Source organism: Ailuropoda melanoleuca, chromosome 1 (assembly GCF_002007445.2).
Source record: "Ailuropoda melanoleuca isolate Jingjing chromosome 1, ASM200744v2, whole genome shotgun sequence".
Taxonomy (NCBI): Eukaryota; Metazoa; Chordata; class Mammalia; order Carnivora; family Ursidae; genus Ailuropoda; species Ailuropoda melanoleuca.
In genome coordinates, this window is record NC_048218.1 from 39274876 (window position 1) to 39290867 (window position 15992).

Below are 15992 nucleotides of genomic sequence, written 5' to 3' on the forward strand. Positions count from 1 at the left end.
TATTTTTACCCTCAGTGTCTAGCACATGATTAGGTACATATTAGACACTCACACTCTGTTAAACTGAAACATTATGTGAACTAAATATTGCAGATATCGGTCATCTCCCTCCTCCTCAAACCCCAAATCCAGATTTTCTTTGGGGAATAGTGTTCGTTTCACCTCACACATGTGTTTTAATTTCATCTTGTATTTTTCTTCTTTTTGCTAGATTGTAGTTCAGCTCCATATTACTTTAGCTTTACTTTTAAAATTGCCTCAAATTTCACCATTCTGTTTCTGATTTTTCCTCTTCACACCCAGCAGTGGTTCTCAAATGCTGGGATCACCACAAGGATCTCCCAAGGAACTTGTCAAACTGCAGGTTCCTGGGCCCCAACCTCAGAGGTTTAGTTCAGTAAATCTGTGGTGGGCAGAAGGGATATGCACTTTTAATAAGTATTTCAGATTGTGGAAACTCTTTACTTATTGTTTGATGCCTCTTGGCTTAGAGAGTCTATAATTGAGAGATCTTATGTTATTTATATTATATTCCCAGACCAAGAATTGTTTCTTACCCATTGTCACAGGATTGAAGCTTCCTTCAAACATGAATGCCTCTTTCCCCAGTGACAGCAGTTAATTGTGAAGAGAGAAGTAGTGTGAGGGGAAGCCAGGGTATGTGGATATCAGCACATTGGCATATTTTTCCAAAATGTTTATAAATTGTTATTCCAAATAAGACTTTATTTTCTTTTAAGTTTCAGAAAAATTTTATCTAACCCTAGAACAATGGAACTGTGCCTTATGGAAAGACTAAAGTTGTGTTGCAACTTAAAAAAATGCCAGAGTCACCATTATCTGGGTCTTCTGTTCAGTATCTGTCATTATTTTCAATTCTGACAGACTTGGCACTTGAAGAGGGTTATACAGCCTCCGGTGACATAATGTGGGAAGAAGTTAGAGATACAAAGTAACAAGGCATACATAGAAACTGAACAGGGCCACTCTTCCTCTCACTTCCGCAACCCACCTCCCAACCCCCAACCCCAGCCAACAAGCTATTCTCAGAAGCCCTTAACTTCAATTCATGTGAAAATTGTGTTCTCTCATTAAAAACATAGAGTTTGTGAAATGAATATGCTATTAGCAAGGTCTTTTCAAACCCTTATTTAGATTCCACAACTTAGTGCTCCAAAATTGATCACTGATCTTAAAGTTGTCAACCTATCTTTACTTTCTGGAGTTGTGCAAGGAATGTAAGTCTTGATTTCTGTTTAGGATAGGAAAAGATAGATGAGCAGGAGGATATTTGAGTAATCATTTTCTGGGGGATGTTTTAAAGATAAGTGAAGATAGTTTTAAAAATATAAATCACAAAATTATTCTGCTGAGATAGATTGCAATTATATTGTCCAACAAGGGAACTGGAAATAGGAGAAATCATTTCTAGCCATGGTGCAAAGTGAGAAAGTGCTAGAACACTTTATTTAGCCATTGGATCTGGAGTGTTAAAGAAGAGCAGTATCCAGCTATTATCAGATTGGAAGTGGCTGAAAAGCTGAATGGGGAGCTGTGCATTATGCCATGTTTATCTCATAGAACCCAGAGATCTTAACATAGATGGTGAGGGAAAGGGGTAGTGATGTGTTGTCAAGAACTTCAGGTTTGATTTGTATTATACCCACAGCACAGAAAAAAGCTATTCCTGGGGCTGGGTTTGTTCACTTCCATAGCATGGTGAAGATCACTCCCAGGTTTGGAAAACTAAAGTACACCAAATGTACACTGAAATTCCTGTGCCAAATCTATTTGAAAGCCCTGATACCATTTAGTACAGAACCGAAAAGACTTTCTGATCTGGGGTGTGTGTTAGTATCCTTTGGCACCACAAAGGACTCATAAGAGTTATGATTACTGAACATTGTAAAGGAAAAATCCTAATTTTCCTTTGAATTTATACAATCATCTTTGATTTTTTTTTTTTTTTAATGGAAGGCTCCTGTTCTTATAATACAAACATCTTCTGGCATTTCAGTTTCTTTTCCACTCACACTGCCATATGACACTCCTATCAGGGTTTCTGGTTTCTTCAGGGAATTAACCTACAGAGCATGTATAGCAAACAATAAAATAGCTGCTTTTCAATGAAAATAAAGAGCGGGTGTTTTTCCCTCCCTTCCACTGCTCTCTACCACTGCCCCATCACAACTTCTGGATTTCCTGCCTATTGGCGGCGCACCCCCCCAATCCCACCCTTTGCTCCCCAGCTCTGTGTTTCGGAGCAGTCTGCCAGTCTCCCCGAGTCTCCACGTGCTGTTCGTTCCTCTACCACGCTCACTTCCGACGGCACTAGGACCCAGGGAAGTCTCTGAGCGAGGTTCGAGGAAAGGCAGCCAGACTCCTCCTTATCTCCAGTGTCAAACTTGACATCAGCCTGCGAGCGGAGCATGGTAACTTCTCCAGCAATCAGAGCGCTCCCCCTCACATCAGTGGCATGCTTCATGGAGATATGCTCCTCTCACTGCCCTCTGCACCAGCAACATGGATTGTCACCTCTCCATCCTCCTCCTTCTCAGCTGCTCCGTTCTCAACTGCTTCGGGGAACTGATTCTCCAACCTTCCAATGAAGGTAAGCCAGGTACAGCAAACTGCCCTGCCCCGCAGGGCTAACGCTCTTCAAAGCACGTTTTCACTGAAACCTTTTCAGGTCTTTAAGGTGCCTCAGCATAAAGCAGTTACCTCTGAGAGTAAACTAAAGATGTGCTTTTATTTTCTGCTGTCTTCTAAAAGACTTTAAGAGAGAATTTTGGATTGCCTAAACCTAAAATGTGTTTTTAATCTGATACCAATTCAAGCAATTACCTTGTTTGCCAATTTTAAGCAGAAAGAAAGAAAGAAAGAAAAATCCTCCAGTTTTACAACCCACGATGTTAATTGCCAAATAACCACGGCAGTATTTTATTTCTAATTATGACCATATAGTCCTCTGAGAAGTTTAAAAGAAAATTAAACCCTCCTCGCTAGATTCTTTAGTATGTTTAAAGGTAATGACAGGTTGTTCCTACTTAGGATCTTGGCATTTATGAATGGACTAAAGGGAAATCAGAGTTTGTTGAAGCTGATGGTGTTTGTGTGTGTGTTGTGGTGTGTGTGTGTGTGTGTGTGTTTATATTGCAACTGCTGTATTGAAGTGATGTGTATCCCGCCAGGCGATGGTTTGCTCTATGGTACAGGTTCTAATGAGCAGCATATGCCACATTAACATAAGTAATATTTGCAGGAATTACAATAAGCTTAGGTTGGATTCTCTTTGTTTAAGGGTTTATATACGAATAAGGGAATGTATTTGATGAGAAGTGAAAAGCTCCTGGGTAGGTATAGTAAATAACTGAATAGCAAATTAAGAAAGAATGTCCTTATGCAGCAAATGGCATTTCCTGTTGCTGGGTTATTTATTTTCCTTCTAATGGGCATTCATCCCTTTTCAATGGATTAAAGTGCAAATGTAATACTGAGGACACCAATGTTTCCTATAAGATTGTGTATTTGATGGATATATTGCTTTTTTCATGTATACCTTTTGTGATCTATTCCTAATGATTTGTGAATACAATCACTGACTCTTAAGACAAAGTTCTCTAAATAATTGATTGCTTTAAAGCAACACTTATAACTTTGATTTCCTCTTAATCATTTTGAACTTATGACAATAACATTTAGAAATTTATTTTGCAATTTAGCAATACTGAGCAAGATGTGAAAATGCTTCATTATATATTTTGTCACTAAAAATATATTGGCAAGCCAACACTGTTGTATATCGTATACATTATTTTAAAAAGACAAGCAAATACTCAAAATATTTAGAAACTTTTTAATTAAATCTAAAAACTGCATCTCATATTTTGTGACCTACTTTCACTGCTAATAGAGCAGTTTAATTTTGTTCTTTCCTTAGTAACTGCCTTCATCAATTTGGCAGATTTCATTAAATTTTTCTGTGTCTTTTTTTTAACTGGGAAAGTGAAAATTCTAAAATATAAGGATCAAGGAAATCATCTGATCACCTATAAGTGACTTTTTTTTTTTTTTACAAATCAAATTAAAATCTTTATTTGAAAGTAATGGTCAATCATTTTCATTGAATGAAAGGCAAGAGTAATCATTTGTATAATAAATATCTGTAAGCTAAAATTAGTGTTTGTTTAATCTTATTTTTTGAGGATATTAAGAAATTGAAAATAACTAGAAGTCCAGCAATATTATTCCCATATTGCTATGATAAATAGTATTTCTCCATATGGAATATTTATAAAGTGTTTACATAATGGATTTTACTGAATTAATAATGCACAGGGATAGAACTGAGAGAGTCAGTATTTTTGTGGAAAACATAACCTTTCAGTAAACTGCAAGAGAAAAAAAAAAGATCCTTGAAACTTATTCATGCTTATATAAAATTACTGAATATTAATTTAATGAAACAGGAATAATCAAATGTAAATTGCTTTTAAGTCACACCTTGTGTATGTTTCAGTATATAATGTATATATTATTATGCAGGCAGGGATGTATGTAGAAAAGGAAATATATGCAGAAAACTGACACAATTACATTTAATTTGTTTGGATAAAAGTTTATCCATTGTTCATGGGATTATTCTTGCCAGATCATGTCCTATGGGTAGTGTCTTCTTTCCCTCCTGAGGTCATGAAAGGAAGCTTTGAAACAAAATTTAAAATGAATGATTTAACTTGAGTAATATTTGAGTGAAATTTTGAATATTAATGCAATAGCTAAGGTCTTAATAGTTGATTTGAACAACATGAAAAGTGAAAAATCCAAGTATGTGCCAAGATTTCCATGAAATTCTTCTAACAATGTCATTTGAATAGAAAGTAAAATGCTTCTGAAAATTCACATATTGCGTGGAAGTAATAGTGATAAAATGAATCTGATTAATATAACTTTCTGATATTAATTTTGAGAACTGTGATATAAAATACTAAGTTGCATTTAAAATACTATGCTAAAAATTATATTTCAATGCCAAAGAAAATTTACTAGAAATCTACTAGTAAAATTTATTAGAATTTGTTTCACAATCTATTATGAAGTTAGGCATGATAGAATTAAGAGGGAACAAAACCAAGTCTTTCAGTTAATTGTTTTCCCTTGTGTGATTTTTTAAATTTGAGATTTGATAGTCGAATATCAATTTTAAAATGCCACGGGCCTATGATTAAAAAGTTAAAAAACAACTTAGTAAAAGTTTCATCTGAACTTTCCTTTTATTAATTCAGTTACAAATAACTTTCTAATATGCTTTCAAGAAAATGATTCCAGGTGATACTTTCTATCACTGGCCTCCTCAATGATAATAGATTATTCATAATTTCAATGATCACTTTAACAATGGCCTATCTACTTAAATGGAAACTTTATTAAAGCTGCATAGAACTTTGTTAAAATCTTATCAGGTCTCTGTTTACATGACACACCAATAAAAGGCTTCCAATGGGAAATCAACTACTCATGGCAAAGTAGGATTTCTATACTACGTGTTATTTAAGAAGTTCATATATTTGCTCCCTGTTCTGATCCCAAATGGATGATAATAATAGCAAATAAAAATAACCTTGCAAAGAGGTAAAAACTTTTATAAAGTGAAGTCTCAATCTCTTTAGCAATGGATAAAGTGCTCTCTTTAAATACTTCTCTACATTTGAAGGAGTCTGAGGCAGAATGAACTGCTTATTCATCAGTACATAAGCACTGAATCATTTTTCTATCCAAAAGCATTTGTAAATTAGATTAACAGTTACCCATAGAGCTCTTTACATTGGAAATCAGAGTTTTCAAAATAAAAGTAAATAAAATTAGATCTGCATATTTATATACTACTTATTTTGGGAGACTTTTATTGGAGTGGTTGGGACACTGTATCTATGAAATGTATTTTACTGAACATAAATCTTCTAAGTACTAGAGCCGACTATGTGATTGTTCAAAGCTTAAAAGTAAAATTTGCCAATGAACACTGTATGCTTCCCTTTGACTATTAAGCAAATGTTGGAGACAAACATTTGAACAATGGATTATTCCCTTTTTAAAAATCACTATAAATTGGCATCACTTTTCATATATAAACACTTACCCTCAAATAATAATACATTGTGATTGAAATATTTATGGAGACTAAGCTGTCATATCTTTATAGGTTTTTTTTTTTTTGAAGAGGGTTTACATTTTCTTTTAATAGCATTTCATCATGCTAGACTAAATAATTGAATGCATTATACATTTTTGTAATTTAATAGCTCCCCTAATAGCTCCCCCCCAATAGTTATAACTATGCTATTTGCCTGGAGGTAGGAGAAACCTTAATTTCACTATTTTATAACCCACAACAGTTAACACTTGACCTAGGTCATTAACAGGATTATCAGCAAATTTGTTTAAGCTTTTACTGACAACCTGAATTGCTACGATAATATTTTGATTGTGCCGGAAAGAAACTTCTTGTAACCTCTCAAAATCTATCACGAAATTAATTCATTCTGAATCTATATTTTCCCAATGACAAATATTGATAATAATAATTCAAGTGGGAACAATGTCCATTCTCCTCACTCTTATGTTTCATCCATTACACAATTCTAGTCCTTGTCATAAATAAGCAATTAAAAATTCTTTTAAATAATAAATATTCTGGTAATAACAATAGATTTATAAATACAAACCAGCTACCAAATTTTCAATTTTATACTTTTTTATTATTGGTACTCTAGTTGATACCACTATTCTGCCTATTTTAAGATTTAAGGTCAATTGGATATATTTATAACTCAGAAACAACTGGAACTATAAAAGGGAAAGTACATATAATAAAGCACCATTGCCACGTGTTACATCATGGTTGCATTTTATATAAAGTTGTCTTTTCCATGAAACGCTAGAATTTGGGACCAAAAATGAAAAGCACTTAAAATGAATGTAAAAATTTTAAACAAAATACTGTAAACAATCAAAACTTGAAGGCATTTTTTAAACATTGTTTAGTGAGTTTAGGAAGTTTCATGTGAAGTTTCTTAATTATTTGAACATAATTATGTTTTGCGCCTTGCTCATATAAACAATTAAGTAGTTTCACCTTGACTCTTAAGAAACTTATTATCCTTAAAGAAAAATTTTAGTAAAATTTTTTATTGTGTTTATATATTATCCACGTCAATATTCAAATTTTGGTGTGTTTTTTAACACCCTCACTTCTATTAGCTTCTCATAGTAACTTTCTTTATAAAGTACCCTAAATGTTAAAATTGTTTCTGAAGCTTTGGAATTTGTCTGAAATAAAATATACGCAATTTTTAAATATCAAATAATCAGTTACATATGCAAAGGATTTTTAAAGGCAAAACATATTTCCACAGTATATTTGATTTACTAACTTCAACACAAATGGAAGGAGCAAGGGCTGTTCTTGAGAGTTACATTTTCCAAGTCATAAAATCTTCAAGAAAATATTAATAAAACTTTCCACAAATCATCAAAACTCAATAAGTTCTTACAGACATATACTTACTAAAAAATCTGTGATGTGGGTTACCTTTAATTTTAGTCATTCCCAATGATTTTGTTTGGCATAAATACTAGATGTAAGGGGAAATATGTATATCTTGGAAGAACACTAAATTTGCAAATCATTTTCTGTCAAGATCTTCAACTTTATTTTCTAAGATACACACTTTTCCTTTAAAACATTTAATAAACCTTGTTCTTTTAATTCCTGTTTGATAAAAGATTTAGAAAAACAGATGCAGGTGTCCCCCTTTGGGTTCTGTTTTCAGAGATCTGGATTTTATCACCAGGGAGGGTCAATGCAGGGCTCTTACAAAGTGGACAAGTAGCTTTCCACAGATTGTTCAAATAAAGGGATGACTGGTAGTGTGAAATATTCATTATATTATTCATCCAGGTATACCAAAAAGTAGGACTTGAAATTTCTCAGAAATTTGAAAACCTGAGACAATTCTTTCGTAATGACTTTAGAAATAAAAGTAATGTTGTGACTTTTATAAAATGCAAAGGATTCCAAGCCACAAATCAAAGTAGGAAGACACTCCTGATGGGAATCAGGGTGTGGGAGCACGTGCTCCCTTTAATTTTACTCTCTGGGTCCCTTACAAACTGCCTAGTATCAGGTAGTTCTTGAAATCTGGCAGGAGGTTTTCTCTTGGAAAAGTCTGAAAGTCAGCAAGTTTTGCTTTGCCTCCTACCAGCTTTCTCTGAAATAAAAAAAGGGTGGTCGATTACAAAGAAAAAAAATCTTTGCAAGTGAAAATAAAAATTTGATTAGAAAGATGGAGAAGTAAAGATGTGCAAAGCTTCTAAAACCAATGTTAACATATAAATATTTTGCTTAAAAAGAAAATATTTATCACCTAAAACATCTGGCTAATCAATTTTTATTAAACCCTAAAAACCTGCACACTGAAAAAAAAGGGGGGGAGGGTGCGTTGTTTGTTTCTTCTCTAAAGTTTATACAACTTTTGATTTTCCCCAGAAGAAAATATTTTATCCAGGAAAGTTTTAAGAGTGTACGCCAAAGAATGCTTCCCCCTTTGGATGCCTAGGCAAATGCATGTGGAGGGTGGATGGAATCAAAACCAGTTCAGCAAATAAAGCCTCCAACTTGGAGTGATGTTATTAAACTGGAAGCCCTGAGTGTGCAGCCCCCTCCCTCCCTTCATTTTCTAAACCATGTCCTGCTGTTCCAGTCAAAGCAAAGGGTGAAAATCCACATAATCCAAACCAACATGGTGAAGTCAGAATAATAGGAGAGGAAGGAGGGGGAAAACAAGTGGCAGCACTGTACAAACTGTTGTGAATAATCTTAGCCATGGGGACTGGGGTGGCCACAGAAAGGGAGGACGGCGTTTCTTTTTCTTCGCGTTACTCCTCCCACATTTGATGATACAACATTGATTACACTTCAGAAGTGTGCTCTGAGAAATTTTAGGAGGAAGCAGGGCTTCGCGGGTAGTGACAGCAATGTGGCAGCTGAGAGATGAGCAAGCGCTCACCCACCCACCACCAGGGCATCTAAACCCACCACACCCACCACCAGGGCATCTAAACTGCAAACTATTTTGCCGGCAGAACCAGGCTCAGTGGTGCGGAGGGAAAACGGGGTCTCCTAACAATTCATGACTTTTTCTCTCTGCATTGGCTTAAAGATCAAACCAGAAAAACTCAACTCAGGGTCTTCGACCCCCAGCCCGGGAGGCGGGTAGTTCTTTGTGCGCGAGGGTCTCCGCGCCTGGCGGCCGCAAACCACCTCAACTTCCCCGGCCTCCCGCAGGCCGGGCGGGCGGCGGGCGCATGTGGAGCCCCCGCGGCGGCCGGCCTCCTCCCGGCGGCGGAGCCGGCGGCTCTGAGCCGCGCGGAGGCTGGACGTGAGCTGCGCGAGGGCGCCAAGTTACCCAAACCGAGCGCGGGCTGGAGAGCGGGGCGGGCGAGAGGTAAACGTGCGCCCTCTGCCTGCTGCCGCGGAGCTGCTGGCGCTCGCAGAGGCGGCGACCGCCTCACCACCTGGATTATCCGCACCTGGGGCGCGGGCCCGCCCAGGGAGCGCGAGCGCCTAGGATGGGCCAGGTACGTCCTGACTTTCACGGGAGACTGTGACCGGAGATCTTTGTCGCCCCCGCCCCCACCCCCCATTACTCTCAGCCAGCCTTTTCAGCCTGGCGTCCGGAAATGGCGCGGTCTCCTTTCCATACATGTTCACGGAGCCACCACTTGACAAGTGGAGGAGGGGGATACAGTTCTGCAGGCTTCTAGAACGAACTCCCCGCAGTGTAGGGAAAGCGCCTTGTACCCACCTGGCGCTCTTTTGGGAAGCAAGGGAGCGCCTGAGATGTCCAGTTGTCGTGCTTGCCGCTGTCTGACCCGACCTCTCGGCTAGTTTTTGGTCTTCCAGAAGATTTTCTTTCCTTCAGTTCTTCAGTTGCTAAACTAAAATGAGGACCCCCCCCACCCCCGCCACCCAGTTTTCTTTAAAGCCACCTACTAACGCCACCTGTTAGGCCCCTCGTAAGAGCTATAAGGGCCATGTCCCATAAACTGCCCCGCCCCGCGCACAACGGAAAACTGTTTTCTCCTGCAGCCCCATATTTGATTGGCAACGTTTTATTAAAACAGGATTTTCCCTGTTCCGATTTTGCGAGTAAACTTGGAATGGGCCAGAAAGAGTTTCTGGGAGCGCTGCCATCGAGGTAGGTTAGTAGTAGGATGATATCGATGTTTCCGTGGTTGTGTTGCAACTTTAGTATTTTTTCATAAATTATAGAATTGTTGAATCCAGGGGATTCCGAGACTAAATATGGCCTCGGTGCCATGCCCAACATTGCGATAATAATTGTACAGAATTCCGCTGGCTGGGAAGATTTTTCCCCTACATTATCATTCACTATTTACTGGACCTCATTTAATCAGTAAGACAGCCCTAAAATACATATGATGACAGCTTCCATTGTTACAATCAAGGAAACTGAGGAAACAAATCATAATAAAGTAGCAACTGAGCCAGGCCCTCTCTTGTCTTTGTCTTGTGATTTTAACCTCATACGTTTTCTCATGTACACCAATGCCAATGAATGAGGGAGGCATCCTTCTCTTCAGGAAGAGCACTAGTTTTTGAACCTTAATCCTAGTGACTAGCTAATTTGTCCTGTGACTTTGCAAGAAAAATTTAGAAATACCCAGAGTAATGGAACGAAAAATTGTTCTTCGAAGTACTTTTTAAAAAGTGCTTCAAAGAGTACTTAGAAACAGCATAGTTTTTTACACTCATCAGTTATGGGTGGGGGACACACCAAGAAAATAATGTAAAGAAAATGTGATGTGGACAGAAAAATAGGAGAAAATGTCTGTATTGCCTTTTCTTCACACATTTTTACCTCTGTCTTTCCTTCCTGATACTTGAACAACACTCCTTTCCTCATGTTGGAAAGATTTTGTAAGGAATTCCATACACAGATTGTGAGGCAATTTTCAATATAATGCAAATATTATTATTTAGAGTTTTAGATAATAAAAACAGAGTGTGAATTAACTGTCAGAATTGTCGTAGAAGTCAGTAATGGGGAAAATAGAACATGGTCTAAAAAGTAGACTTTATTCCCAGTGGAAACTTTTCCCGATTTAAAAGATAATTTATAAATTACTTAAGGGGATGAGAAAATAAATTATAATGATTTATCTTCTTTTTCATAAAAACATTTGTACTCTTTTTAAGTGGAGGCAGTGAGCAAAGGTAGCTAGAACAGGGTTTTGAAAGGTAGAAAATTAAGTTGGTGGCAATTATATTTTTCATGTGGGTACTTCAGCACATATGTTTTGCATTAATTTCTGCAATAAATTCTGTTAACCTGGCAAAGAGCAAAAACAGCATATTGATGACATTAGTCTTCCAAATCAGAAAGCTGCTTTTAGTATCTTGCTTTCTACACTGTAATGTACCAAAAAAAAAAAAATTCTAATGTGTTATCCTTTATATTTCCAACGAATGATTCAGCCACTCAAGCTATTGGCACATTTTGCCATAAGCAAAAGTGAGGGTTAAGCAACAAACTTTTTTTTCTTGCTTCTGGATAATTAGAGTAAACAACTACCTTCCCTATTTTAAAACCATTTGAGTTTATGGAACTCTCTCGTTCAAGAAAATAAAAACTTGACTTTGAAGTCTCCAAACTGAGTTGCCTGTTGTTTTAAGACAAAAATCTTGACTAATTACATAGCAGGGTCTCAAAAGGTACAGGAGCAAAGGGATGAGCCTGAGTTAATTTCATTGCTGAGATTAATGAATATCAAAATGGTTTCATCTTGAATTTCCTATATGTTCATTAAAGTGAGGTTAATTTATCTTCTTTCAAATAATAAAGAGAGATAGATGAATAAATTCTACAGGCCCAGTAAAGAGTAATCCTGCCCTTTACCCCCCATTCCTTCCTTCCCTTGATAAAAATATAAGGCTTTAAAATTAACTTTTGTCAATGATAAAGTTGGTTGGCTTCCAATCAGTATGAAATCTAGATGTTCTCTATCTACCTTAGGGTGACTAAAGGCAACAGAGAACAGCTTGTTAGTAGTTAACATATATTTATTTCCTGATTTTCTAATCTAATTTAGCAATTAATACAAATCTGTAGGTTTTGTAAAGATATATTTATTTATTGCTTGTAATGGAAATTTTCACACTAAGGAGAAGTTAGCCTGTGAAGCTGCTTTGCAGCACTGTGTGTGTATATATATAGGTTTGTGTGTGTGTGTGTGTGTGTGTGTTTGTGTCTGTGTCACCAATAGTATTGTCCCTGTGCAAAACAGAACTATCCCCACACAGTGGGCAAAATTTTATGAATGAATATACACCTTTTAGAATCAAGATGGTATGAAGTTCTGTTTCTCTGAATTACAAATTGGTGATGAGGAAAAATAAAAATAACCATGTTTATTTGTCATTATCTAATTTTATAAAATTTCCCCAACTGGATCCCTTAATCTACCTATAATATTAAAAGATGGCATAAAGTTAGAGTTGTGTCCAAATTGTGATTTTTTTTCCCTTTCGTATGCCAAGGCTGTTTATGGTGGGTTTCGCATTTTAACTGAATGTAAAGAACTGGCATAATCATAGAAATTAAAAATAGAAATTATATTGGGTTGTTATTCTTTTATGAGGTATGTAAACTCCATCAAATATAGCTATCTGTAAATTTTGAAAATGTTTTTAAAGAAGGAGAATAAGAGGGAATAGCATTTTTCTCTTGGTTCACTTTAATGATCTGGTTTATCATAGATAAGTTAATACTCATTTACATTAGATAATTCAAAGAAGACAAACTCAGATTTTATTATAGTGTTCTTAACACTTCTGATCTGAAATTTTAATGCCTTGATAGTCTTTGTTTTTTGAAAATGATTTTCAGTCATAATTATATGTATTTCATCTGAATGAAAAGTTTTCCTTAAACATTTGTATGTTGAATAAGGACATTTTTTCCTTCTCTTTCCTTACAAGGAATTTCCAAAGTTATTCCAAATGTTTATATCTTTTAAAAATCTATATAGAATTAGAGAAGAAAAAAACTAAAGGTAATCCTTTGGAGACTAATTAAGAATATTTTATTCTATGTTTGCCCAGGTTTGCAGTAGGTATACTACCCTAAGCTAATAGTGACAACTTCGAAATTCCAATTTAATTTCAGAGCCACAAATCTAAAAACCATTAAAACGAATCAAGGAAAATGTTAAGAAAAAAATAACTCATGTTCCGTATTATAATTCGTTGTTTTTATTTATTTACCAAATAGTGCACACCTGAGTATTAGTTATATATTGGACATTGGAAAAGAAATTTATAGGGAAGAGTATATTTTCTGTCCTTGAAGATAACTTAGGTGGAACAGATGACCACAAAATGAATATTTATATTAAAGTTTCATGTTTTAACATAGATGTATGCAATATGAATCTTCAGAAGAGGGTGCAGTTAGCATCCCAGAGAAGAGCACCTGGGATATAAAGAAGATTTTTTTTAAATATAAAAGTTAATAATAATAAGTTAAAAACAAGGGGGAGAAGATTGAATGATTTGTCTAATGTCATGTGCTAGCATAGTTATAATTCTAATTTACTGCATGGATCTAGAAAACTTTAAAAGTAATTGGAATTTATGCATAATAAGTATATTACAAGTAAAAAAGCACCTTTGAAAGTACTGAACATTCAGAAATAGCTATTGGCATATACCTAAGTTCAATGTCAATTCTGTTTGAATAGATGCATACTCACGTGTGTGTGAGAGAGTATTGGGAAACAAACATGACTGCCTGTCAAAAGAGAACCATGCCTAAATAGAAGCTTTTGTATGCTGTTCATATTGATTATACTACCAAGAAAAGTCACATCGAGGTTTTTCCTAATTCTGCCTTCTCTTGCAGTGATACGGTTAAAGTTTTCTGACTATTCCCAGCACTAAGACTTTGATTTCTTCCCTTGGCATCATACTTCTAAGATGGAAAGTTTTGAATTAAACTGATAAGCATGTGATTCCTCATTGGATCCCTCATGGGCCTCTGTAAAGACCCATATTTATACCTTGAAGAGTTTGTTTATATGTGTGTATGTCTTTGTAGACATCAGTCCTGATGTGTGACACAAAATCCAGATATAGTTGTCCCCCAGAATATGATGAAGCCAAAGCTAGACTCTGGTGTTACTTTTCCAGAAATGTAAATCAATTTATTATTGAAACTAAAAAAAGAACATGTTTTGTGGCATAACGATGTGCAGAGAATGTTTTTAAATTGAAATTAAATGTTATCTCTACACTTTCTATTCTCTGTGCTAAACTTTTGAATCCTTATATCCACGGGCTTCCAGGAGTATTTTATTTCTAAAAGAAATGCTGTAGTAGAATTGTTCTACTAAGGCAAATGTGCTTCTTCTGTTTCATGTTCACAGCCATCAGTTAAATCCTGACTGAACAGATAGCTTTCATTTAGTAGTTGAAGGTTGATAATCAAGATTTTATGGTAAAAAAAAAAAAAATCTATTCCAAGGCCGCCTCAATATATGGTGTGAAGGCAAAATGTATATGCTAAGGTTTGAGCACCTATTTGCCTTAGTGATTATTTTTATAGTTTTATAATTGCATAACATATTTTTCATTTTTCTCTTTTTAATCTGTCTGAAAGTCTTGCTGAGATAGAAATAAACGAGTTCTGTTATTTCCAGAACACTTTAAAAGGCAAAATATGTTGGAAAAGTACAGTGTTAATATAATCATTAATGTTCTACTTTTAGTAACTTTTACATTTTGGGAAACACATTTTACTTGTCTAAATGATTCATAATATCAGTTGACAATGCGCAGAAACAGAGAGACCTGCTATTCTCGGCCCTGTTATTAAAGCTGAGGTAGTTGACTCACTAAAACTTCACTGACAGTAGATCATCCCCACTCATTTATGTGAAAGGACTAATTTGTCGTAAGAACACATTCCCCAGTGATAGTTTGATAGCTGTTTTCTCCATAATAGTATGATATTAGAGTGACCTTTATATTTCTCAGATTAATAAGGAAAAAAAGAAAAAGCTTTAACACATTAGAAACAGCACAGGGTTTCCATTTACTGAAGTGTCCAGGTTTCAAGCAGAATGTTGGTCTGTGTTTTTGTTATTTCCTTGAACAACTCTAGTCATTAAAATACAGACATCTTACTGTGAGACTGTGTGTGTTGAGTCCAAGGAGATCTCCCTGCTCTTGGCAAAGATTGAGATGAGGCAGCTAATTACAGTTTCTTCTATAATTAGGACCTATATAGAAGTAAATCCAAGATTATTGCACAGGAGGAATAGCTAATAAGAAAGAATAAGTTGATAGTATACCACCTTATCCAGAAATCCACTTACATCACATAAATAACCCGTTAAAATACCATGTGAAAAAAGGGATTTTTTTTCACAAAACCGCTAGCACTACAGAATTTTTTCTTGAGTTTTTACATAATGATTTTGGCTAGTAACTGGATGGAGAAATTATCAAAAATTACTATTTTCCCGTGACACAAAATGCCTGTAAAATTTAAGAGAGTTTACAGGAAGACTTACCTGCACACAATAAGTTATAGTTGACTTCATTTATGATCTAAAAAATTATATAAGCTTTAGTCTATGAAATACAATATTATCTCGATCTATTGAAACTGTTTTAGTTATATGTAGGTAGAAATAAATATAAACAGGAAGCCTGTGGGAGCTATTAAATTAAGAATATGTGATCACAGTAGGTAAAAGTTATGTTGAAATATGTAAGCACATAAATCAAACTTTGACTTCTCTAAATTTCTTCTCAATGACATATCCTGGTATGTACAATAAAGTGAAAAGCTGAGCCTTGGTGGACTCCTGTCAGAAAATACAACTTGGGGGGCGCCTGGGTGGCG

General features: G+C 35.6%; 1 protein-coding gene across 2 annotated transcripts in view; it reads left to right on the forward strand.

Moving 5' to 3' along the window:
- The first annotated feature begins 2415 nt into the window (after positions 1-2415).
- Positions 2416-15992, forward strand: part of EPHA3 (EPH receptor A3) — a 353983-nt gene continuing 340406 nt past the window's right edge. For both annotated transcript variants that reach the window (XM_002928416.4, XM_034657068.1), the window contains exon 1: positions 2416-2611. In XM_002928416.4, the coding sequence (XP_002928462.1) occupies positions 2524-2611 (88 nt within the window). In that variant the 5' untranslated portion in view covers positions 2416-2523. The remainder of the gene's footprint in view (positions 2612-15992) is intronic.